Below are 22,901 nucleotides of genomic sequence, written 5' to 3' on the forward strand. Positions count from 1 at the left end.
AGTGCAGAATGAATGCACAATGAGTAGACAAAAGGTTGGACTAACTCATATTCCCACAATGGCACATAATATCTAGGTTCATATAAACCTGTGCAGTCCCTTATGTGTCAGGCCATTGGGCCATCCTTTGAGTCCACAACAAACACTGTACCAATTATGATTCTCTATGTTCTCAGGCAGAGATCTTCCCAAGCTCCAGTCCCCACAGTGGGGTGGGGGGATCCGCTACACATTACAATTTGGACCCAAGGCCTCTAGCTTTTGATCTTTACAATAAAACCACTGTTCAGAGATGTAGCTCTAGTATTCTATTCCATGTTACACAAGCCATATCTAATTATCACTGGTCCCTATATTGCTTGTAAGAACTCTAAATCCATAGTGAAGCAAAATGATTTGGCAGTATAGAGTTACTGAGTCAAACCTGGCAAATCAGGACTGTTAAAGGACTTCAGTAGTAGGGGGGAGTGGCCAACATTTTTAATGCTTAGCATAAACGAAAATAATAAATAGGGAGGGGGAGGAAAAATTGGTACCTTTCCCATGGAAGTTGAATCATTCATGTAAGGCTTCCACACTGAACCATCATCGCTGTAGAGGATGGAAAATGTCTTCACATACATTTCACTGTACATTGATTTAGCTCCTTGTGTTATGATGCCTGTTATCTTCTTAGGTTGAAGGAGATCAATCTGCAGCCATTGTTGGTTGTTGTTGGACTGTAAAATTAATGAGAACAATAATAACACTGAGTTATGCAAGTTCACTGGTGAATGTGCAATACATGCAAATCTTTAACTGAGTTCTACAGAAGTGCACAGGGTTACTGAACACTGGGCGAAGACTCTAAAATAGGCAAGTGTTTAGGATCCTTCCATGTATTCTTTATTTAATTACATGTATTAGTTGACCTACAATCAAAATAATTTGTGAAGTGGAAGTAAATCAAAGAAAATAAAACATAGCTGTTAAAAGAATTTAAAGCTAAATAACCAACACTTCATTCAAGCACAATTCCATATATGTCTGCTCAGAAGTAAGTCCTATTAAGCTCAGTATTCCAGGGTTAAATGTGTATGCTAATCAAGGATATCATCTGCAGGCATTACAGCTGCTGATCCTGTGTACGCTGGAGTAGATCCAATGACTTCAAGCTACAGGTATTATTTTTTTAACGGAGTTCTTTCACTAGTGCCAGCGCTAACTTCTTTCCACTTTTTTTGGTTGTTTTCTTTATATGCTATTTTAATATGATGGTTAGCTTGTATGCCACCCTGATTATTTCATTTTTACTCTACTTTTACATTATTAAAAAATAAACAACTGCAGAAGCTTCGGTTTTGCAGCGTTCATTGTTACCTTTGCTTGCCAGGCATTCATCTTCCCTTTGAGATTGAGGCGGGCAAGAGATGGCTCCCATGAACCCAACCAAGTCTTCTTATAAGAAGAGGCTGTAATTTGCACATTCTTGATAGCCACACTTTCCATTCCCAATGGCATAAAGCAATCTATCATAAAAAATATGGACACATCCTGGTTAGATCTCCTAAGCAACAGTATGGTTTACAGCAAAGATGTACACAAAGAAAGGCCTCAGCTGCAGGGTCCAGGTCTTACCTTCTGTATCACAACCCAGGAGTTCCATACGAAGAGTCGGCCTGTTATAGAACTTGGTTGGATACACCCTAATATACCTAGCAACAACAGGAGGATCAATGAGGTTTTCTTTTATGCCATGGGCATCTGAATTGCCTTCAAAAACCTAATGGAAACAAAAGAGCTCTGTAAGTAACTCTGCGGTATTTGTTAATAGATGCACTTCCAGTGAAGTATCTCATGTATATTTTCTTACATGGATTCTGCCCATTTCTATACAATTGCTCGGGCTAAAAAAGATGGACTATAATAGCCCTGAACCAGTTTTTATTCCAATTAACCATGCATAATAAATGGTGGCTCTCTAGGTGGGGATGCGTTTCAGAAGATGCACCCAGCCAGTTCAGTGGGGATTGGATGCATAGCTGCCAAGTTTTCGCTTTTCTCGCGAGGAAGCCTATTCAGCATAAGGGAAAATCCCTGTAAAAAAGGGATAACTTGGCAGCTATGATTGGATGAGAATTGCAATATGAATGGCGATACACATGTTAATGGACATTTATATCCTCATTGGCTACATGTGAAAAAAGTTACTTTCATGTGGTCATATATGTTTAGTACGAGCATATAGTATTCATATAATTTTAGCATTTATATTCTCATATTTATCTATTATTACGTTTACATTCCACCTTTCCTTCCAGGAGCTCAAGGTGGCATACCTGGTTCTCTGTCTCACTGTGATTTTTAAATTTTTATTTATTTCTATACTGCTACGTTATTTTTAAAAAATCAATGTGGTTTACAGTATATGCAATAAGACATGTAAAAATTTAAAATCAGAGACCATCAACTAGCTTTTTCTTAATTACCTGCATAAGACTAGCAGCACAGAAAAGTTTTCAACAGGCATTTCAAAAGGTTGAAACTAAAGGTGCCTGCTGAATCCCTATTGGTAGAGCATTCCACAGGACTAGGCTGACCATACTAAAGGATCTATTTCAGGCATCCCCAGACTTCGGCACTCCAGATGTTTTGGACTACAATTCCCATCTTCCCTAACCACTGGTCCTGATAGCTAGGGATCATGGGAGTTGTAGGCCCAAACATCTGGAGGGCCGCAGTTTGGGGATGCCTGCTATTTCATGTTGATGTCAAATGAGCCTTGCCATCTCAAGTGATGCTCCTGAAGATGATCTCAGTGATCAAGCTGGGATATTAGGGTTTAGGCAATCCCTATGGTACTCTAGACCTAAATTAAAGCAAGGACCTTGAAGCTGACTCCGTAGTAGATGCACAGCCAGTGCAGATATTTTAACAACAGTGTTGCATAATATATTATTATTATCATTATTACCACCCATCTTCCAACACACATAAAAATAATAATACATTAATAGTATTATAGTAACAATCAGATCCTTTAAAAAATTCACAATAACTTTAAAATAAACAATTTTCATAAAATAAAGCAATATTCAACAATCCTTTAGAATCCAATAGTAAACAGTAAAATTAAACATCAGCAAATAATAATTTAACAGTCTGCACTTATCAATTACAATAAAGAATTACTATTCTATAATCAGATTAGTACTGTAGCAAAGCAGGTCTCTTATAAAGGCTCCCGGGACTGGAGGATGGGGCAAGGCAGGTGGAAAAGCCATTCCCTGCAGAACGTGTATTATCCCTTGAGCAAAAACTTCAATGCCTGCTGCCTATTTTTTTTCAAGTGGAAAACAGGGACAAGTACAGTAAAGATACACACCTTCTGTGCCCCTAAGTGATTCCCTTTAAAAGCAACCCATTTTCTTCCATCTTTGCTGTAGGCAATGACGTACTCCATTGTATACAAGGAACGCATTAACCGCTTGGCTCCTTGGGTCTGAATGCCTGTGATTAGAACCTGGTTTTCTAGGTCCACCTATACAGAAGCAAAACAGTAGATCCATATAAGTGCAGTTTCATTGGAAAGGTATCCTCTTTGTGAGGAAGACAAGTGTGTTTTTGCCACATGCACACATAAAACTCCATGGTATATGACTAGTTCTATGTGTATGCTGTGACTCAGCCAGTTTATTTTTATTTTTCAATGTTCATTTTTTAATATAATATGCAGCTTTATTGTCTGTCTGTCTGTCTGTCTTTCTGTCTGTCTGTCTTTCTGTCATGTTATATTAGTGTTGAGAAAATATTTAAATCAGCCATTTCAAAAATTGTTCTTGGGCTCCATGTACTCCATGTAACCAGCTGGCAACTGCCAGGCTTATTGATTCCATACAAGTGACGGTAAGATAAAATGACTCCTTTCTCTTTCCCCATACAATTCCCTCTGAAAATGTAAGACCCCTCTAGATGTCCTTTTCATTATGTGTTCATGATGATTTGCACTCATCAGGGCCACTGGGAGTGGGTTTGGGCCACAATGGAAAAATATTTTCAGGCCCCACAGCAAGGACAGACCAGCTAAAAATCTCTACACAGAATATATAATAAATGTGTGGTCTCATTTTTATATTAATAATAAGTATGATAATATTCATAGCTGTTGAGAATATTAAGATCCCAATCACTAATAATAATACAAGCAGTCACATAATCGTTGCAGAACTAATCATACACTGTAAACATTAAACTTGAATGTGTAACACAATGCAATCTGTATCACAAAACAACTTTGTTGTATTCACACAGTGTTCACTTATGAAAGCATATTAATGTGACTGTGCATAATAAGATGAGAGATCGCTGTCATACTGTCAAAGTGCAGTAGCGAATGTTTGTATTGAGTCGGAAATGCTCAGTTTGCGGCACATGTTCTCAAGCGATTTTATAATGTATGTCAAAAACAACTGATAGATAATGATGATGCTGAGAAAGACAAAAATATATGCAAGATAGTTAGGATCTGGGGCCCCTTTCATACTGTGAGTTCTGGTATAATGAGAGAAAATTTCACCACATTCTCCACACCATGCATTATCTTATAGACCTCTGTTATGCCCCACCCCTCGCTCCACTTTTTATTTAACCTGAAAAGGCCCAATTGTTGTCACCTCTTCTCATAGGGGAGTTGTTCCAGCTCCTTAATCATATTGCATGCTCTATTCTGAACATTTCCCAACATTTTCCATTTTTGAGGTGAACTTTACACAGTTACAAGAGAAGTTTAATAAATCGATCCTACTCTGTTTCAAGTACAACAATGTTCTTTGGCCTGCAACTTTATCCATCAGACTATTCCAGAAGTTCAAAGCTTAAGGACCTTCTGATGTCTAGTCTATTGGTTCTTTTACCCACACAGGCCATCATACCTTCAACTCAGCATTTCCTTTTTAAGCTAAAAAAAGAAAAGCAAGCTATTTTAAATCAAGTTACTTCAAATCTATACTCTGTTTCTGTGATCAAATCATACCTGGATCCAAGGATGTTCACTTTCATTCTTCCCAACGCTCCAAGCATTGTATTTTCCATCATTATTTAATCTTGCCAGTTTAGGCTCCCAGTATCCTGGGTAAGACCCAATAGAAAATGTATTGCAAAAGGAAATTGAAAAGTTTAAATGATGCCAGTTTTCAGAACAATTGTTTTAAAAAAGCAGTTTAGTGGTTGTAAACTATATTATTAACAATAAATAAAAGCTATTGAATCTCATTACAAACTACAATAGGCTACCACATTCTAACCCAACAGAACAGCCAAGGTCTTTACCATCCTTTTTTGCATGCTCCTTGCGTTTTTGATGGAAACACGTTTGAACTGACTGATTCATTCATGACAAGAATGGACATGATACTAAACATTATCAATAATACATTGGCAATCTCTAAACAAAATAGTGAGTGAGAATTTTAAAAAAAAAACAACACCTGCTCTTAGGAACAGTCTAGAACTTGCTAAAACAAACACATTCTAATGCATTTCAAAAGAAAAATTTGCTGTTGTTAATTCATCACCAGCAGGGCAAGTCTTAGGTTGAGATGGCCTTTTCAGAACCAATTTATAGCCCAGGTCTTTGCTTGCTGAACCAAACACCATAACAAACTACACTGAATGGCTGAGAAACTGACCTGTCAAATTAGAGCAGCCAGAGGCAAGCATTATATATTTTCATTTTGCAATATGTGGCAAATATTTATATAATATATTAATTGTGGACTATGATATGAAACTAACAAATATGGGAAAAAATGGGGCAATAATTATAATATATCATAAGAGTCTGTACAAATGCCAGGACAATTCACAATTGTTTGTACAGTATTTGGAAAAATTGTGTTGTTGTAGATGTAATATAGTAAATATTACAATATTGTAATATTTATAAATATTGTAAATAAAAACATTTAAACAAACACATTATATTCAGTATGTTATATTGCATGCCTACTAGTTAGTATATTACCCTTTTGTGCTGTCAATTTTGGTACCATGAATGATAATTTATGTCTACCACCATGGGGAAAAATGGAAGAGTGTTAATGTTGGGCCACTACAGAACGTGGGTGTTCATTAAAGCAGTAGTCTATTGTGTAGTGGTTCCATTGCTAGAGGCTAGAATTTAAAGTATATCACTTGCAAAGAGGCAAAACATATTCAACTTAACGACTTAAATTCCTTCACTTTGAAATTTAACTTACCTATGTAGTTCGAAGCACTGATCTGTGAGTCTTTTATAATGCCACTTGCTAGACCCATGGGCAGCTTGCATCCTATTGAAAGGGACCAAACATGTTAACCCTCCCTAAATTTTGGTGTTAGGCAGAACAATCCTATACCCTAGGTTACACCTGGGGGTGAGATGGAGATGCACCATTGCAACATCTTGTGTGCACTTAGTCTGGGATGGGAAGGAAAAAATACACAGCCAGACTTTTTTTAAAAAAAAGCATAAAAATGGCAGACATGATCCCTGTTGAAGTTCAAGCTACGTGCAGCTTTGCAAGTGAGCAATTAGTGATTTGACTACAGGCTAGGGAGACAGAGCACGGGAGAAATTTGCCTGGAGATAAGAGGTCCTTGTAACAGCTTGGTGATTGGCTGAGGTCTCTCATATAGGCAGCATGACCTATGACATTGTTTGGCTAGTTAGGAGTATTCTGGAGTGCTTGGAGAGTGATGAAGTTTGTGTCTGTATATAGTAACTTGTATATAGCTTGTGAGTTAACTGCCGTATTTACCATAATAAACTACAAAATCAAGTTACTAGTTGTCAGCTTTGTTCCTGATTGTTGTCCTGACTGAGCAGTCTAGATCGTTGCCTAGGAAAAGCTGCACTACTCTGCTAAGTTGTGCATCATTGAAGAAGTTCAGAGGTGAAGAGACTAGTTCTAGCAGCATGCAAAAGGACTTCAGAAAGTGATACACAGGCTTTGGAGTTTTAACAATCCCAGCATCCCTGGAAACTCTGCCAGTACCCACCAATCAGGGCCTGTCCCAGTGACAATGGGTGGCATCCAACAAAGTTTTCGTCAGAATAGACTCACTGAAATTAATAGGCCTGAGTAAGCCATCTTGATTAATTTCAGTGCATCTACTCTGAGCTGCACTAGTTGGACCAGTACTGTATTGGATACAAAACAATGCTCAATTTACTTGCAATAGCTTGAAGTCCCACTGCACACACACTGCTTCCCAACCATGCAATGGCACTTATGTGCCTTGTTTTGTGAGGTTCAATATGGTTAAACTCTGTTACCTGTATCTATAACAGTAAAGGAGGCTTGCATTCCTGCTTCCTGATATTCACCGACTTCTGTTTTTAAAAGCCACGTGCCAGCTCCTGACGGTTTCATTTCAACAGTACCAAATGAACCTTAAAAGCAGAAAGAAAATACATGCACATTTTTGTTAAACATGTCTAAACTGCAAATGTGGTCAGAAGATGAGTAGAGCAGTATTATATTAAACCAAAGCCTACTCTGTTTTTTATGATTCTGCACTAACGGGAATTAGATCAGGTGCAAGGTTCCTGAACTTTCACAGACATCCAGTTGTTTTTGTTTTTTTTTTTGTTGTTGTTGCTCATGGTTAAATCATATTCAGCTTTAGACTGCCAGCTATGTATTCTCGTGCTATATTTTCACTGCATACGTTGGGATTTCTGATAAAAATCAATAAAGCAGAGCAGATCTGTAGACAATAACATTTTCTCTTTGCATACTAACTTGTATTCAACCCAGTTTGCAAAGAGAAATGCTTCGCCCGCTGTCAAGGTGATCGCAGGTGATTGACAGGTGGTTGGTGCCTGCTCACCTGTCAAAGTGGCCCATGGTGATGGGGAATATTAGGATCCAGACTACCAGGTGGATCCAGTTCGTCACCCCTCTTCTTATATAACATAAAGGAGTTAGCCAGTGCATCTCAGAAGGCTAATGGAAGCAAAGTGGATTCTATTGCAATAATTTCTCAACCATTTACCATGGAAATTAGGGGTTGTTTATATGCTGACATGGACTGGGTCATTTGCCATTCTTTTTTAAACAATCATATATTTTTATTCACATTGATATAACTACTTAAGAATTCTTCATTCCAACATCATAGAGAAGAGCATTTAATTTTCTGACAACAATATATGGATCCATCTGATTATATTTACCAGGAAGAAGAGGGTAGACACCAAGCTGATGATCTTCCATTCCCTGTTCTGTGAATGTCTGACCATGGAAATTAACAACATGAATGTCTTTTGGCCCACCCATGTTTAGCAAATGCCAGTGGACCTTCTCATCCTTAAACATCCGCAACCCCTGAAGGTGGTATGAAACCCCATTAATAGCTGAAAGAAAAAGAACATGTGATCAGAGATTAAGAAACAGCACACATATCCTTCTGTGGTTGTTGTTGTTTTTAAACGTTTTGATGCATAACTGCAATTTCTATAACTACTTACGGTAGTTCTACTTACAGTCTATAACTACTTAGTTCTACTTGCAATTTCTATAACTTCCTAGTAACTACTTGCAGTCCCATGGACTGCAAGAAGATAAAACCTATCCATTCTTAAGGAAATCAGCCCCGAGTGCTCACTGGAAGGACAGATCCTAAAGCTGAGGCTCCAATACTTTGGCCACCTCGTGAGAAGAGAAGACTCCCTGGAAAAGACTCTGATGTTGGGAAAGATTGAGGGCACTAGGAGAAGGGGACGACAGAGGACGAGATGGCTGGACAGTGTTCTCGAAGCTACGAACATGAGTTTGACCAAGCTGTGGGAGGCAGTGGAAGAAAGGAGTGCCTGGCGTGCTCTGGTCCATGGGGTCATGAAGAGTCGGACATGACTAAACAACTAAACAACAACAACTTAGTTCTTCAAAGCCTTGACATAGAAGAGTATTTCAGCTCCGTGGTTTAATTAAGATAGTATCATCATAGCATGCAGTAGTAACCTGGAAATCTAATAGACTTGTGGCCACATTGGATAATTTGTTTTTTGCTGTCACCAGGGGCGGCATGTCCTGTTTCAGTTCTTTCTCTGAAGCTGCAGAAGCCTCTAATCCAAATAGTCCCCACCACCACCACTTGAAGTTGCTAATAGGAAATGAAAATTTACAGGCACAACCATCCAAACTGGGACATGGCAACTTGCTGGTTTTACAAGACAACAATTATGTTGGAAGTTCTAATCACAGAATTACAACACATAGTTGGTGCCTATTTTCTCATTGGGGGCATCACCTTCAAAGAATGCATTCAGGAACTATGCTCCTGACCACCTGCTATTTTCAAGGGCTTTAGCAAAAGTTAGCTTTACAAATGTCAGGTTAGATGTGGAAAATAAAAATGGATGTAATCCAGTCAGCACTAAATACCTCAAGCCCTTCCCGTTTCAATGGAAAGGAGTTAAATATAAGCTCAAATCCAAGTAAGTTAAAACTTTTTAACTTTTGCTCATTAGTGCCCACTGATGGGATAAACAATGGCCTTGAGGAATATCTCTGCTTTTCTACCTAGTTAAACTTTATTTAAATAGAAAAATTCAATTTGAAAGGGAGAGTAAGGATGCAGTGTTAAGTTTGAAGAATAAAGAGAAAACTGACTTGCGTATTATGATGGAGGTTAATGATATTTTTCTGTTAACAAAATATTAACAGAATACATTAACATGTATCAAGAGGTGGCCTTGGAATGAAACAGGAAAATATTTGAAGCAAAAATAAGATCAGATGAGTTTGATATTAGTTCAATGGAATACCTGTAGTCAATAGCAGGACTGGTTGTGCTAAAACAATTTGAGACCTCTGATTGTAAATCTACTCTATTCGAACTCTTATCAGGAATATGGGTGACAACACAGAGAGAAAAATCTCATGCAAGTGTTTTGTGTCTGCAAAATGTTAACATTCAGAAAACATCCCTATCATTTTTCTTCAATATAGTCATAGTTATTATTCGTCATCACTAGGGATCTTAAAATAGACAAAGGAAAACATCTATACCAGGAAATTTATGGTGCCTTTTTGCTCCGGAAATTCTCTCAACATGAGTCTTTTTTTTATATTTATTGAAGTACCAGCTTTTCTCCTCATCAAAGACCATAAAAAGCAGGACAAATTCTCTCATGTCCTTTGGCTTGCTATACTTGTCAAGCATTCCTTTTTGACAGACCAAGACTGGTCCAATCAAGCCAGAGTGAATATCTTTTTCCTACAAAACAATGACAGGAAAGAGGTTCCAAAATTAGTTTCTCAGGTAAATGAATTGCTGCTCTTGTGGTTTATTTGAAAGCATCAGTTTACTCCATTCTGATGCAGATATATTAATATGTAATAAATTTAAACTGTTTACATTCTGAATTTTAAATTGCTGTAACCTGCCCTGGGACCAGCTTGTGAAAGGCAGATAATAAATTAAATCGTTATTAGTAATTCATGAATGTTATAACACCGCCATTTCCACACACACCCATTTAATACACAGGGAGTCTCAAATCCAAAATATATCTGAAAAGCAAAAGGCATACAAATTTGGAAGCCAAATTTGCCAACATGTTCTTCATTACTGTTGAAAGAATTCATTTCCCTTTTCACTCAGAGGATTCCACAGAAGTATTACTGCCTTAAAAAAAAGTAAAAAACTTTCTGTATTAGATTGCCTTACCGGGTTTACAGCAGAGTAGTAGGCCCAGGATCTACATGTTCTCTGATTTTCTGGAGGTCCTGACCGTTGGGTCGCATGCCAGACGTAAGTATAGGTGCCATTTGGCAGGATTGCATCATCCTCTTTAAACCATTTTGGAGACTGGTCATCATAGCTTCTACCCTCAGAAGACTTCTCATAATAAAGCCCATGGGCATGGAGAGAATATGGCCTGGAGGCCAGATTTTTAAAGTGAATCTATAATAATAATAATAATAATAATAATAATAATAATAATAATAATGTGATAAAATCTCAAATATTAAAAAACTTCCCCAAATAGGGCTGCCTTCAGATGTCTTCTAAAAGTTAGATAATTGTTTACAGTCAGACCTTGGAAGTCAAACGGAATCCGTTCTGGAAGTCCGTTCGACTTCCAAAACGTTCAGAAACCAAAGTGCGGCTTCTGATTGGCTGCAGGAAGTTCCTGCAGCCAATCAGAAGCTGCGGAAGCCCCGCCGAATGTTCAGGTTCCAAAGAACATTCGCAAACTGGAACATTCGCATTGCGCCACTAGAGTCAATGGGCGAGCCAGGCCTGCTCCAGATATGGCTGGACTCCAAAAGCCATTCATCCCTGACTATTGGCCATACTGACTGGGGCTGATGGAAGTTAAACAACATCTGAGAGGCATATCACATATTCCCACCCCCCATGCTATAAGAAGTTCATGCAAGATTGTTGCATTCAGAGCACATTGGTGAGTATTGTTCAGGCTGCATTCAAAAGGCTTCAGATTTATTATATACTAGCTGGCCCGGCCACACATTGCTGTGGCTCAGTCTGTTAAATGGAGCCTCAGAGTCCCCCCTTCAGATTCCCTCTCCTTCAGAATCCCCCTGTTTTATGTGTGTTCTGTTTACACAGGTGCATCCCTGTGACTCCCGTCCCGATCCGACCCATGACCCATCCCGGCCCCTCCTCCCCCCCACCCATCCCTGTGATTGGCCCCTCCCTGTCCCAACCCATGACCTATCTCGCCCCCTCCTCCCCCCACCCCCCACCCAGGCAAGCCCCCACCTCCACTTGACACAGTTTGGAAAGCCAAGCCGAGATGCTGTGGAGATGGAAGTTTTCCTAGGTGCAGTACCAGTGCATCCGTCGCTAGAGGGCACTGTTTTGCAACCTCTCCTGTGCTGCCAGCATGCACTTTCGTCTGATTTGTGAGTTCTGGAACACATGGGTTTTACCTGGCCCAGGTGTGACACCTGTTTTTGAAAACGGTATGGGGTCACTCGCGTAGTCACATTTGACTTTGTGTCAAAATTTGAACGCAATCAGTCAAACGGTTTTGTTGAACATTGGAGACGAACCAACATACCCAGTCAACATTTATATATAGATAGATATTTATGCTTCTATTTTCATTAGTAATGTCCATTCCTGAACTCAGCCACAAGAAGACACATGGTCTTTTAAGGAATTTATTTATCTATTTTAACACACTCAAACCAAAATAAAATCCATTTTTTATTTTGAAGTTATTAAAAATGAAAAAAGAATGCCCCCAGTTATTCAAAGACTGAGAACATGAACTTACTTGGATGACATCCTCCACCTCAGCTCTAATGACAGGACCAAGGATGCCAAGGTGTTCCTCATATTCCCCTCCAGCTTCCGGTGTCCTAAAAGTTTCGTCTTGATAACTTCGGAAAATCACTTTTTTGTACCCTGTCCTGGCTTGGCCACTTTTCACTGTACTGAGGACATGGAAGGATTGAGAAGAAAAGACTGTAAATAAACAATAACTTTTTGTGGGTAAATTTTTAATATCAGTAAGCACTTGGAGACTGAGAAATGGTGAAGCTACTGCAGAATCAAAGCAAAAGGGCATGGCTCTGTGACTCTGGCCCACTCTGCTCTGTACATTTAAAGGTATATCACACCACTTTAAACAGCCATGGCTTCCCCCAAAGAATCATGGGAACTGTAGTTTGTTAAGAATGCTGAGCATTGTTAGGCGAACATATTCCTCTCACAGAGCTATAATTGTCAGATTGGTTTAACAGTCAATTCCTATTCCTAGGGAACTTTGAGAATTGTAGCTCACAGGGCCCTTATGTATAGACAGGATGAGATCTACCCAACTCTTTCTTTGCTGCCTTTGTAGGCAGCAGCTAAAAAACATTTTTCTTTGAATGAGTACTGCTGTTGTTTTTAACTTGATTGCTGGGGTTTTTTTAAAATGGCATGGCTTACATAAACATTTTTCCTAACTGACATGACGTTTTTGTTTTTAACTGCATTGTACGTTTTGGATGTGAAATGTTCTGCAAACCGCAGAGTGGGATAAAAATATTAAACATTAACTGATTTAATATAACTAAGCAAACATGGTTGCATTTGCTCATCTGCTTAGAGGCGCTCAGTGTACTTCCTGAAACAGCCCCACAGAAGTATCTTGTGCTTTAAAGAAAGAGAATAAAGAGACTGGATTGTGCCCAGTGCTGCTGTTCTGCTTCTGCAACATACGTCTGCTAGTGCAATGAATCTTTTCCCCTCCTCTCCCCTGCAGCCCCTTATGCACCCTCAAAATCTGCTCTAGAGGGTTGAAGGACCTTCCGGAACAGATTTTGAGGACACAAGGAAGGAGAGCAAGGAGAACAGAAAGTCCCCTTGCATGAGCAGAACTCTACGCATGCCAAAGTGGTACAACCTGTTAAGGAAAATCTGGGTGCGAGGCTGCTCTGCCACCCAGCTCGTCGGGCTCTTTCCATAACAAACCCATTATCCCCTAAAGAATAAATTAAAAAAGAATAGTTTCCTGGATTTGCGGGTTTAACCACCTGATTCCGATGATCAAGAAGTACCCAAAATCGATCAGTCCTGATGGAGTGGGCATGGACTTTTGATGAGTTGTTGCTTTACAGTTATATTATTTATTGTTCTTTTCATCATTTGTTGCTTTATATTGTAAGCCACTTCGGACAACCATTTGCCCAGAAACAAACGGCCATCCATCCATTTATTTATTTATTGCAGCCCATCAATAAAGACTGACGTATTCTAAAAGGTTTTAAGCTGCAATCCTAAACACAATTACTGAGGGGGGGGGATTTGCATCTGAGTAGACATGTATAGGATTGCACTGCTTAGTGCGTTGCAAGATGGAATTGGGTCAGAGAGAAATAATTCATCCAAACCTTTTTCTTGGTCCCGCATAATCCCAGAGAACCTCTTCGGCTGCAATGTAGTATCTCCTTATGTTTGCACTGTTCATAGTCCGGAGGTAACGCTTAGCTATGTCATCTGGGTTACGTGCTGTGTAACTGTCAAGTCGGGGATCTGTCATATATGGGTTGTCATAGTGTACTGTCTCATATTCAAATGAGCCACTGCTGCTGTCGTCATAGACTGTGCTGTCTATGTCATATTCCATATATTCCCCATCGTCGCCTATAAAACCTAACGTGACCTCTGGTTTATCCTCTTTTGGTGCCAAAGTATCGTACACCTCATTTGGCATCACGGTATGGTTGCGTTCAGTGGAGACTTGGGTGCTGCCGAATCCTCTAGGTGACATTAGAGGTTTGGAAGTTCTCGGTGCTAAGACTCTTGGCTTTTTTTTCTTTCGCCGAGCCTTCTGGAACGTTCCAGGTTTACTGACAGTACAATTCTCCTTTCTCTTTTCATTCAGGGCTTCCTGCTTGTTATTCATTTCTAGTTGGCCTAACTCAAGCTGGGAGCCAGCTTTGTATGCCTCGTGCTTTCTCTTACTAGGGAACTTGGGATTTTCTGGATACAAGGTGACGTTTCTGGAGCTGTTCTGTAGTTTATTGTCAACAGGTTTGGTGAGATCTGCTTCTGTATCATAACTCACCTTCTCAGAAACAACATTCCATTCAGAAGCCATCTTTTTGGGGGGACACTTTAGACTCTGGTGAGGTGAGTCCTTCAAATTCGCTGGGATGGGAGTAGAAGCAAAGCTATCTAACATACCGTCAGAAGTCAAATCATCATATTGTTGATCTTCCAACAACTCTTGTTCAGAACCATTGTTTTCCACTGTCTCTGCTACAGCCAAAGGTAAATTTGTTGAAAGCACAGAAAACTCAGTATTTGCTTCTTCTTCATCCTCATAATCATAAAGATAATGTGAAAGGTGACTAGAATCTAAGCTGGAAGCAGTTTCTGCACTGGGAACAGGAAGAAATGGAGTATCTGAAGTGGTGTTGTCTAAAGCAGAAATATTTCTTTTTTGTTGCACATGAAACAGCAGGGCATGCATCTCTTTAAGGGCAAATAATATTGCCTCTGTTAGACCTTGCCTTTCACTCTTTTCATGATGTGTATCCTTTTCACCTTTGTTATCTTCTTGCTCCTTCTCTGTAGAAGGTCCATGCGAAGTAGGGTTACTTTTTCCTTGTTCAGATGACAGGTTTCTAACCACTGCAGTCATATCTGCAATCAAAGCATCATTTGCCAAAGATGTGTAATTAGGATGGAGGGAGTCAAGTGCAGCTGTATTCGGAGCAGTACTTGGACTTTTCAGCACATTATCACCATGCGAAGTACGGTTACTTTTGCCTTGCTCAGAGGACCAGTTTCTAACCACTGCAGCAATATCTGCAATCAAAGTATCATTTGCCAAAGATGTGTCATTAGGATGGAGGGAGTCAAGTGCAGCTGTATTCGGAGCAGTACTTGGACTTTTCAGCACATTATCACCATGCGAAGTACGGTTACTTTTGCCTTGCTCAGAGGACCAGTTTCTAACCACTGCAGCAATATCTGCAATCAAAGTATCATTTGCCAAAGATGTGTAATTAGGATGGAGGGAGTCAAGTGCAGCTGTATTCGGAACAGTACTTGGACTTTTCAGCACATTATCACCATGCGAAGTACGGTTACTTTTGCCTTGCTCAGAGGACCAGTTTCTAACCACTGCAGCAATATCTGCAATCAAAGTATCATTTGCCAAAGATGTGTCATTAGGATGGAGGGAGTCAAGTGCAGCTGTATTCGGAGCAGTACTTGGACTTTTCAGCACATTATCACCATGCGAAGTACGGTTACTTTTGCCTTGCTCAGAGGACCAGTTTCTAACCACTGCAGCAATATCTGCAATCAAAGTATCATTTGCCAAAGATGTGTAATTAGGATGGAGGGAGTCAAGTGCAGCTGTATTCGGAACAGTACTTGGACTTTTCAGCACATTATCACCATGCGAAGTACGGTTACTTTTGCCTTGCTCAGAGGACCAGTTTCTAACCACCGCAGCAATATATGCAATCAAAGTATCATTTGCCAAAGATGTGTAATTAGGATGGAGGGAGTCAAGTGCAGCTGTATTCGAAGCACTGCTTGGACTTTTCAGCACATTATCACCATGCGAAGTATCACTGTTATTTGTGAACACCAGATGTGATTTCACAGTTGCATTACCATCTGTCTTATTGCGGGTGCTGTCAATTTCTTCTTGTATGGCAAGAGCAGTGATATTCAGCTTTTCTTCTTCTTCAGCAATCGATCCATTACGATGTGATCTAAGTCCAAGCATCGAAGCAAACATTTCTTGTTCTAAGTCATCCTCAGTTTGATCATCATAGTTATCAAGGACATTTTCATTTATCACACTTTTGTCCACTTTCCCCCCCTTTCGTATTGCTGTCTCAGTTTGCTCAGATGAAAATGTGACAAGTGCATAATCTGAAGCGTCATCATAATTTTCTGTGTAATCGACATCATCACATTTGGCATCTCTAAACCTAAGTCTCATTCCGTTGCTCATCTCATGGGAGCCCCATGATGATAAAAGCCAGGTTCCTGCAAATGCATAATAATGTGTATTATTCATACTACTTGCACAGTTACAGTTTGCCTTTCTCGGACACCTGAATGTATATTCTGTGGCTCACAAATGGTGGTAAAGGATTCACACCAAACCTTAACCTCATTACAATATTGCAGAACCAGAGCTGTTATGAATAGTAATAAAATTTTGCAATATGTTGTCTCCCACCAAGACAGGGATGTGGAACCTGTGGACCTCCAAATTTTGTTGGACTACAGCTCCTGACAAAGCATCAAAGCTTTGCGTTGTGTTGCAACAGCTAAGCAAGTTCAGCAGCAAAGCGAGGAGCCCAGGACACACTACGCTGCCCCTCGTCTCCTTGACCCAAACAAAACAAAACTTAAGTTTCTAATAAGTAACTGAGTAAACCACAAAACAGTTAGGCATGTAGAAAGCCAGCAGGGGTGGATGTGCCCTTGGTCCAAAGAGCTCCTGGCTGAGCTGGAAAATCTGAGAGAGAGAGAAAGGTTGGTGGATGAGGCCTTTGGGGGATTTTGTGGTTTTGTTCCACTCCCAATAATTCCACTAATGTCAGGGCAAATGCCACTCTTGGGGAAAGGAGACTGTCACTCTGAAGAAAAGGGAAACAATCTGAATAATACCAATTCCTGAAAATGGCAGGAGGGGAGAGTGCTTCTCTGCTCAGCTTCTGTGGGCATCTGATTGGCCACTGTAAGAACAGGATTTATAGCTTGCTACTAACCAACGTTGTCCATGGTGACTGTAGCTGATTCACCACTCATCGGGAAAAGATGTAAGATATCTTGATGTTTTCCTCTGTTCAGGAAAGTATGGCCAGAAAGATGCACCGGCACTATCTCATCCTGTGTGCCAACACTGGTGAGGTGCCATTCAATAATATTAGCCTGACAAAATCCAAGGATATCTGTTCTATCAGATGCATAGCCATTGAGAGCTAAAATAAAAACGACAACAACAATATAACAAAGAGTATATAACTTTACCAGGAGCATAGCAAATTTCCAGATCCGATGGGCATTATAACAGGAATGGAACAGACACCTGTAGGAACTGTTTTACATGTTACACATAATGACGTAGCAGAATTTTGGGCTCTACCACTTTTGACTGCATGGGAAGATTTAATTTAATTGTATTTTGTTTAATATTCTCAGGCATTAAAAGCTCCCTGCATCTAATAACTAACTCATGAAGGGGAAGACTACATTAATTTGGGCTGTTACATCATGCAGGGAGCTTTTTTTTACATGGGGCGAGCATTAAAAATATGATTTCTCATTTGTAGTGTAAACATTTATAATTAACATAGTTTTTAAAAATAGAACTGCATGTGACAGAGGCTTGCAGATTGTGTCAGAAAGTCCCAGGCTGGCCCTGCCCCAGACATTTGATCAAAGCAATCTGATGACAAGCTCAAAACAAAATGATCTCTCTTCTCATGCAGTCTGAAGTGGTACAATGTTGAATTTTGCTGCCTTAGTCTATCACTTTATTTCTATGTAACTTGTAGCATTGTATTGATGTAGTGCAGTGAATGCCGTCAAGCATTATGGAAACAGCATGCTATTCTTCCATTAAAAAACAACAACCACCCACATAATTTTATTTCACACTGCAGTACTGAAGTTGGGCTCTCACATGCTTCCTGAAGGCAGTGAATGTCTGGAGGCGGTTGGAGGATGGATGGCGGCTAACAGATTGAGGATGAATCCTGATAAGACAGAAGTACTGTTTCTGAGGGACAGGAGACGGGCAGGTGTGGAGGACTCCCTGGTCCTGAATGGGATAACTGTGCCCTTGAAGGACCAGGTGCACAGCCTGGGAGTCATTTTGGACTCACAGCTGTCCATGGAGGCACAGGTTAATTCTGTGTCCAGGGTGGCTGTCTACCAGCTCCATCTGGTACGCAGGCTGAGACCCTACCTGCCCACAGACTGTCTCACCAGAGTGGTGCATGCTCCAGTTATCTCCCGCTTGGACTACTGCAATGCGCTCTACGTGGGGCTACCTTTGAAAGTGACCCGGAAACTGCAATTAATCCAGAATGTGGCAGCTAGACTGGTGACTGGGAGCGGACGCCGAGACCACATAACACCGGTCCTAAGAGACCTACATTGGCTCCCAGTACGTTTCCGAGCACAATTCAAAGTGTTGGTACTGACCTTTAAAGCCCTAAATGGCCTCGGTCCTATATACCTGAAGGAGCGTCTCCACCCCCATTGTTCAGCCCAGACACTGAGATCCAGCACCGAGGGCCTTCTGGCGGTTCCCTCACTGCGAGAAGCAAAGCTACAGGGAACCAGGCAGAGGGCCTTCTCGGAGGTCAGGGAGATGAACAACTACCTGGCATTTAGAAAACACCTAAAGGCCAGCCCTGTTTAGGGAAGTTTTTAAATCTGTGATACTTTAATGTATTTTATATTTGTTGGAAGCCGCCCAGAGTGGCCGGGGAAACCCAGCCAAATGGGCGGGGTATAAATAATAAAAAATAATAATTCCTGAAATGCTGGGTCAGGTTTCTACTCACTGTGCATGACATTAGACTTGTAAAATCTGGGGTCATCTCTCTTAACAGTGGAGGGATTGCTGCAGAATCTCTTGATATTGTCCTCCAAATACCAGCTCTTGTTTTCATCAAAGACGGCAAAGAGTGATTGCTGCTCGACATCAGCCTTATTCTGGAAAGCATTAAGACATGCCATCATTTCTGATCACATACCAGAGCCCTCTGCACTCCATTCTGACTTATAAAATCATGTATCTCAAACCTGGACAGGCTGTCTAGGAATTCCAAACAATTATGGGCCAAGTACATCATAAGTGATTCCTTTCCTACCTGGGTGATCAATTCCAGAAGGTGGCATTGGGAGACCATGGTTCAGTCCAGTGGCATGGTCTCCTGTACTATTTAATATCGACATTAAGTTGCCTAGACAAGTCATTCAGTCTTGTCTAAGCAAGTCATTCAGAGAGGTAGATGTTATCAGTGTATATTCATAATATAGGAGATGAATTAATCAGTCAATTTTTATTTCTCACCTTTCCAGTCTTTAATTTGGTTTGTCCCATTTCTGCATATATTTGCATGAAAATTCATAGGCATTTTATGCATATTTCTCCTAATATGCACATTTGTATGCAATTTAGCCTAGCACAAGTATTTTTCCAAGTGTAACAGAATGCATTTTAGCATTGTTTTCACTAATATATACATTTTTGTAACCCTTTTTTGGTTGGAGAGCTGCAGGGCATAATTTGCAGAAGTGCAAATTTTGAAGAAGAGCTGTGTTTCATTTCATATACTGATTCAGGACCAGGCTTTCCAGGAGCAGAACAAGCAAAGTGCGGATGAGCCCTTGGAGGCACACTGCCTCAGAACCTTGAGATAGCAGCGTTTACAGCCCCCGTATTTTCTCTCTCAGTCTGCAATACTTGACAGTACCTGTGTTCCCTTCATGTCGAGTGCCTTGCGTTTGCAAACCAGAAGTGGTCCAATAAGTCCTGAGGCGATATCCCTTGTTATATCAACAGCGCTATGATAAAATCTGGTGAGACACTGAGGATCTTCCTTTGTGGGTTCATCTGTGTCAAGTACAGTCCAATGATATGTGTAAATTTCCCCTGGTTGGACTAGTTTACCCTCAGTGCTGTTCTCTGGATGGAATAAGGACATAAATGGAGTAAGATGATAAGAGCAGGAGCAAATGGCATTTACCCTGTACAGTGTGTAAACACTGCCTGCAGACCCCTTTCAGGCTCTCGTGTTCTGTGCTCTTTCCTGCTACACCTGAAACACATCTCTTTCTCTGGAGTAAGGTGCGAATTCACATATTGTATGACTTTTATTCTGACATGCAGAAGGAGAAAGAAGCAGGATCTCTCTCCCATTGGACTATTGTGCTTATATCACTTCCTTAATCAGGGAATCCCCACCCATAAGAAGAGCCTGCTGGATCTGGCTAATGGCCCATCCCATCTAGCATCCTGTTCTCATAGTGGCCAACCAGATGCCCATGGGAAGCCTTCAAGCAGGATCTCTGAGCACAACAACCCTTAACACCTACAACCTCTCTTTTTATAACAGAAAAGAGCTAGCTGGGGCATCTCAGAAGTCCAGTTGAAGCAAAATTAATTCTGTTGCAATAATTCTGCAGCCATTTATCATGGAAATAGGAGGCACCTCAATACGTTTTTTTTCCTGCTTCTGTATATGGAATGGGGAGGGCAGAGAGATTCGTCTTGCCCTTTGCCTCAAGCAGAAAAACACAGAATACACAGTTCTGTCCTTCAGCAGAGGAGAATGGCAGAGAGGTGTGGGGCCACAGGGAAGAATGGCCAGGAGGTTGCTGCCACTGCCCCACCCCAGCATGTCATACGAGGTGGCCAATTCCCTCTGTGTAATGATGGGGCCAGCTGTGTCCTTAATTAGCCAGTTAATTTCTTCAGCTTTCCATTCCTATTTGAAGTACCCTTGGATGCTAGAGACTTTACAGTTAGCTTTGAAGCCCTTTAAAAAGAAATGACCTTAAATTTTTTTAAAAAAACTTTTCGAAAATTACACCAAGAACACCTCCATTGACTGAACTGCTAGGGAAGCTATTTCATATATTTCATTCATATTGCCACCATAAGAAAGATAGGACGAAATCTAGGCAGAAGTCATGAATAACCAACCTTTGGCATCCGAAGGATAAACGACTCCTTCAGCATCCTTTGAAAGCGTAACTCCATGCACATAAATGCTGTAGGGTCGGCTGGCCATGTTTTTGAATACAATCTGTTTAAAATGTAGGTGGAGAATATGTGTTCAGTATGGCAATAATGCTTTACACAAGACGTTTTCAATAATAGTAGTAGTAAGTTGAAGCAATGATAATACGTTTTTAAAAACAAAAACAAAAAAGTACTCTTCTTAACTGTACCCAGAGGGATGTATCGGTAGTGGCGCCCGCCCTGTGGAACGCCCTCCCATCAGATAGAAGGCATCTGAAGGCAGCCCTGTTTAGGGAGGCTTTTAATATTTAATAGATTATTGTATTGTATTTTTCTGTTGGAAGCCGCTTAGAGTGGCTGGGGAAACCCAGCCAGATGGGAGGGATATAAATAATAAATTGTTGTTGTTGTTGTTGTTGTTGTTACCATAAAACCAATTGGAGGAATGCAACTAATAAATAATTTCTAGAAGCAACTGTGTGTGCAGGATAAATTATTTGGCTAATAAGACTCACGGAGGAACATATTTTATGCATAGGGTTGTCATCAACACAGGACTGCATAGGAGAGACAGTGGGTTGGGTCCAGCCTAAATTAGTGGCACTTAAGCTCCACCAAAATCATTGTGAAAAGTTGGTCATGACTAAGTTAAGACCCATAGATTTCAACAGGACCTGAGTACAATTAGCTTCGGTTGGACCCAACTCAATATAAATACAGATAAATGTTAAATTTTGGATAGTCAAAATTTTGGATAGTCCTATTCTCGAAGCTACGAACATGAGTTTGACCAAACTGCGGGAGGCAGTGGAAGACAGGAGTGCCTGTCGTGCTGTGGTCCATGGGGTCACGAAGAGTCGGACACGACTAAACAACAAATGTCTGAATTAAATAAAATGAAATTTTAGATTCTGTCCTTATACCTGTTGCTCAGTACTTACCTTTATGTTATCTCTGACCTCAGCTCTGATAACAGGCCCCAGAATTCCACGTTGTTTGGCCCATATATTGTCTGTGCGTTTGGTGAAGCTGGCATCTTTATATTGTCTGAATATGGCCTTTTTATACTTCTTGCCAATATGATTGGAAAATGCTTCCAGATACTGAGTTTTATATTTCCTTTAAAATTGGGGAAAGAAAGAAGATCCGTAAATGGGGAGATAGGCATCTATTTCTTTTCAGAGTACATCTACAGTATGTAGGTGGGAATGTTTATTTAAAAAAATACACATTAACACAAATGATTACGTATATGCATTGTAGCAACCCAACGAAACCCCAGTAAAGGCAGGAGTAAGTAGAGTAATGAAAGGGTTCTTCTGCATGTGTTACCAAACTGCTATTTCCACATTATATTTGAGCTTTCAAATAACAAAAAAGCCACCTCTGGATATATGGTAGCACCATTTCGGTATTACTTCGAGAAAGAAATCTTTTTGCAAATAATACCAAAATGAGTGCTGAACTTGCTGTATATTCTGCTGTATTTCTGGAAATGGCTTTTATATCCTGTGAAAGCTCAGACACAATGTAACAATCAACAGCCAGGGATACATAAGGAGAAAAGAATAAATTGTTGTGTGAATGCAGACTTAGTCATGTTCCTTAATTTCATGGGATCAATTTAGAGTAAAACCACTAAATATGTTTTGGTCCAATTCATTCCAATGCAGGAATA

The 22,901-nt window shown here is 40.2% G+C and overlaps 1 protein-coding gene across 1 annotated transcript in view; it reads right to left on the reverse strand.

Annotated features, from left to right (window-relative positions):
• The window catches only part of F5 (coagulation factor V), a 36,572-nt gene that overhangs the window by 442 nt on the left and 13,229 nt on the right, over window positions 1–22,901 (reverse strand). Inside the window, exons 8-24 of the mRNA XM_035115560.3 lie at window positions 22,165–22,342; window positions 21,185–21,287; window positions 19,953–20,164; window positions 19,038–19,188; window positions 17,232–17,444; window positions 13,878–16,500; window positions 12,275–12,434; window positions 10,696–10,932; window positions 10,035–10,242; window positions 8,198–8,377; window positions 7,295–7,411; window positions 6,237–6,308; window positions 5,012–5,106; window positions 3,365–3,520; window positions 1,618–1,762; window positions 1,360–1,508; window positions 537–719 (exon numbers count right to left, since the gene is read on the reverse strand). Of these exons, the coding sequence (XP_034971451.3) occupies window positions 537–719; window positions 1,360–1,508; window positions 1,618–1,762; window positions 3,365–3,520; window positions 5,012–5,106; window positions 6,237–6,308; window positions 7,295–7,411; window positions 8,198–8,377; window positions 10,035–10,242; window positions 10,696–10,932; window positions 12,275–12,434; window positions 13,878–16,500; window positions 17,232–17,444; window positions 19,038–19,188; window positions 19,953–20,164; window positions 21,185–21,287; window positions 22,165–22,342 (5,182 nt within the window). The remainder of the gene's footprint in view (window positions 1–536; window positions 720–1,359; window positions 1,509–1,617; window positions 1,763–3,364; window positions 3,521–5,011; window positions 5,107–6,236; window positions 6,309–7,294; window positions 7,412–8,197; window positions 8,378–10,034; window positions 10,243–10,695; window positions 10,933–12,274; window positions 12,435–13,877; window positions 16,501–17,231; window positions 17,445–19,037; window positions 19,189–19,952; window positions 20,165–21,184; window positions 21,288–22,164; window positions 22,343–22,901) is intronic.

This window comes from Zootoca vivipara, chromosome 4 (genome assembly GCF_965207765.1).
Source record: "Zootoca vivipara chromosome 4, rZooViv2.hap1.1, whole genome shotgun sequence".
In the NCBI taxonomy this organism is placed as follows: domain Eukaryota; kingdom Metazoa; phylum Chordata; class Lepidosauria; order Squamata; family Lacertidae; genus Zootoca; species Zootoca vivipara.